Source organism: Clinocottus analis, unplaced genomic scaffold, assembly GCF_023055335.1.
Source record: "Clinocottus analis isolate CAN_PGR_092001 unplaced genomic scaffold, fCliAna1.0.p SCAF_53, whole genome shotgun sequence".
Taxonomy (NCBI): domain Eukaryota; kingdom Metazoa; phylum Chordata; class Actinopteri; order Perciformes; family Cottidae; genus Clinocottus; species Clinocottus analis.
Window position 1 is genome coordinate 381,651 of NW_027176211.1, and position 2,500 is coordinate 384,150.

The 2,500-nt window shown below is 50.3% G+C and overlaps 1 protein-coding gene across 1 annotated transcript in view; it reads right to left on the minus strand.

Moving 5' to 3' along the window:
- The window catches only part of LOC137803336 (nucleus accumbens-associated protein 2-like), an 8,446-nt gene that overhangs the window by 3,588 nt on the left and 2,358 nt on the right, over positions 1 to 2,500 (minus strand). The window contains exons 2-4 of the mRNA XM_068601704.1: positions 2,133 to 2,500; positions 1,260 to 1,477; positions 783 to 1,039 (exon numbers count right to left, since the gene is read on the minus strand). The exon at positions 2,133 to 2,500 is cut by the window's right edge and continues 249 nt beyond it. Coding sequence (XP_068457805.1) covers positions 783 to 1,039; positions 1,260 to 1,477; positions 2,133 to 2,500 — 843 coding nt within the window. The remainder of the gene's footprint in view (positions 1 to 782; positions 1,040 to 1,259; positions 1,478 to 2,132) is intronic.

Sequence of the window (2,500 nt, forward strand, 5' to 3'; positions counted from 1 at the left end):
TCGATTTAGGCATGCTGGGTATTGACATGTTCAGCAGCTTCCACATGTGCTGGATGACGCGGTTGAGGAAACGCGCACCAGGAAGGCCTCAGCACTGCGGCCATTTCTGTGACTTTACAGGTCCTAATGGATGAATGCTTTGTTTTGCTTTGTTAAACTCACACACCCGTACGGTTATGGAGATGTGTTTGTTAATGAAATCTGACGTTGTAAGGTGAACTTAAAAAAAGGGTTACTTATAAAAAGGGGTACTTAAAAAAGGGTACTTAAAACAAAAGGTGTACTTTAAAAAAGGTACTTAAAAAAGGGTACTTAAAAAACGGTAGTTAAAAAAAGGGTGTACTTTAAAAAGGGTGTTCTTTAAAAAAAGGGGTACCTAAAAGGTACTTTACAAAGGGTTACTTAAAAAAGGGTACTTTAAAAAAGGGGTACTTAAAAGGTACTTAAAAAGGGGTTACTTAAAAAAGGGGTACTTAAAAAAAGGCTACTTCAAAAAGTACTTAAAAGAGGGGCACTTAAAAAAAGGGTACTTAAAAAAAGTGTGTACTTTAAAAAAGAGTACTTAAAAAAGGGTACTTAAAAAAAGGTAGTTACAAAAATGGTGTACTTTAAAAAAGGGTACTTAAAAAAAGCGAGGTGCTGGGATGTCTGGGGCTGAAACGGTTAAGACGCTCATGAAGCCCTGAAGCGAGTCTCTCCTGCAGAACCTCGGGACCAGACTATGAGTTGGTTTCTAATGGACAGGAGCGCAGGGACATGGATCGTACCATCAGGTGACTTACTGTAGGAGTTTCCAGGATGTCCGTAGATGTGTTGGTAGAGTCCGGACTGGATGGCGTTCCCGTAATAGTCCTCCTCCAGCTCCTCCTCCGTGGGGGGGTGTGAGGGAGGGGAGTCTGTGGGGAGGCTAGAGCCTCCTGGACTAGAGCGCCCCCCGTTGGCCATCAGGTAGGACTGCAGCCCTGGAACCAGACCTCCACCTGCACCCAGGTAGCACAGAGCACTGGTCCTGGTGGCCTGCTCCCCCGAAAGATCCGCTCTGAGGACGGAACCACCCGGATGGACCAGGAGGAGACCACCAACACACGGATTCATTATACTAGCAGCAAGGAGCATGTAGGGAGTATGGGCTGTGCTGTGGTCTCTCTACGGTTCTCTATGACTCTGCAGGGTTCTCTCTAGTTCTCTACGGTTCTGAATGGCTCTCTATGGCTCTCTGTGGTTCTCTACGGTTTTATTGGTTCTGCGGCGCTCCTCACCTGGCCTCCTCTCCTACTCTTCTGGCTCCGCCTCTGGCTCCGCCTCCGTTCTCTGGAGCAGGAGGCGTGTCGGCTCGCTCCTGTTTGATCCGGCTCACCGCCAGCAGCAGCTCCTCGGGGCTCAGGTGCTGGTCTGGACTGGACTCCTGCAGGTGAGGGGTGCCGTGCTGCTGGACCAGGGGCGCGTCGAAGCCCCCGAGATCGTCTGCTGAGGTTGTCTGTAATAAATCAATGTGTTTCACTAAAGTTCAAAAGAGGAAACCTTTAGGCCAGTCCACTCCAGAGAGCTCATAGTACCATATTACCCAACGTGGTCTATATGTGCTCTATATATGGTCTACCTGGGTAGTGGTCTATGTGTGGTCTCTATGTGGTCTCTATGTGGTCTACTGAGATTGCAGTCTATTTGTGGTCTACCTGGATTGTGGTTGATGTGGTCTACCTTGATTGCAGTATATATGTGGTCTACCTGCGTGTGGTCTATTTGTGGCTTACCTAGATTGTGGTCTATAAGTGGTGTATATGTGGTCTACATGTTGTCTACATGTGGTCTACGTGTGGTCTATGTGTGGTCTACATGTGGTCTATGTGTGGTCCATGTGTGGTCTATCTAAATTGTGGTCCACCCAAATTGTGGTCTACATGTGGTAATATGTGTGGTCTACATGTGGTCTGCATGTGGTCTGCATGTGGTCTTCGTGTGGTCTACATATGGTATATGTGTGGTCTACATGTGGTCTATGTGTGGTCTACATGTGGTCCACATGTGGCAGGTGTGTGGTCTATGTGTGGTCTACATGTGGCATGCGTGTGGTCTACATGTGGTCTATCTAAATTGTGGTCCACCTAAATTGTGGTCTACATATGGTCTACCTGTGAGTCGCAGCAGAGAGGCGAGGAGGACGAAGAGGCCTTCATCATCATCAGCTCCATGCCGCGCTCCACGATGTTCTGGACCTGCAGGTACCCGGCGGTGTACATGAGGACCAGCTGCTCGCTGGCGGCCATGCTGAGCCGGCCCGTGTAGCAGAACGACAGGATCTGCTGGAAGCACGTCGGCGTCACCGAGGACGGCAGCTCGAACGCCGCCGGTGAGGGCGAGGACGGGGACTCGCCGGCGGAGCCAAACAGGTCCCTGAAGTAGAGCGAGGAGGCGGCGAGGACGGCCCGGTGCGCCTTGAAGGCCTGACCCTGCACCAGCACCGACACGTCGCAGTAGTGGCCCAGCAGCCGCTGCTCGT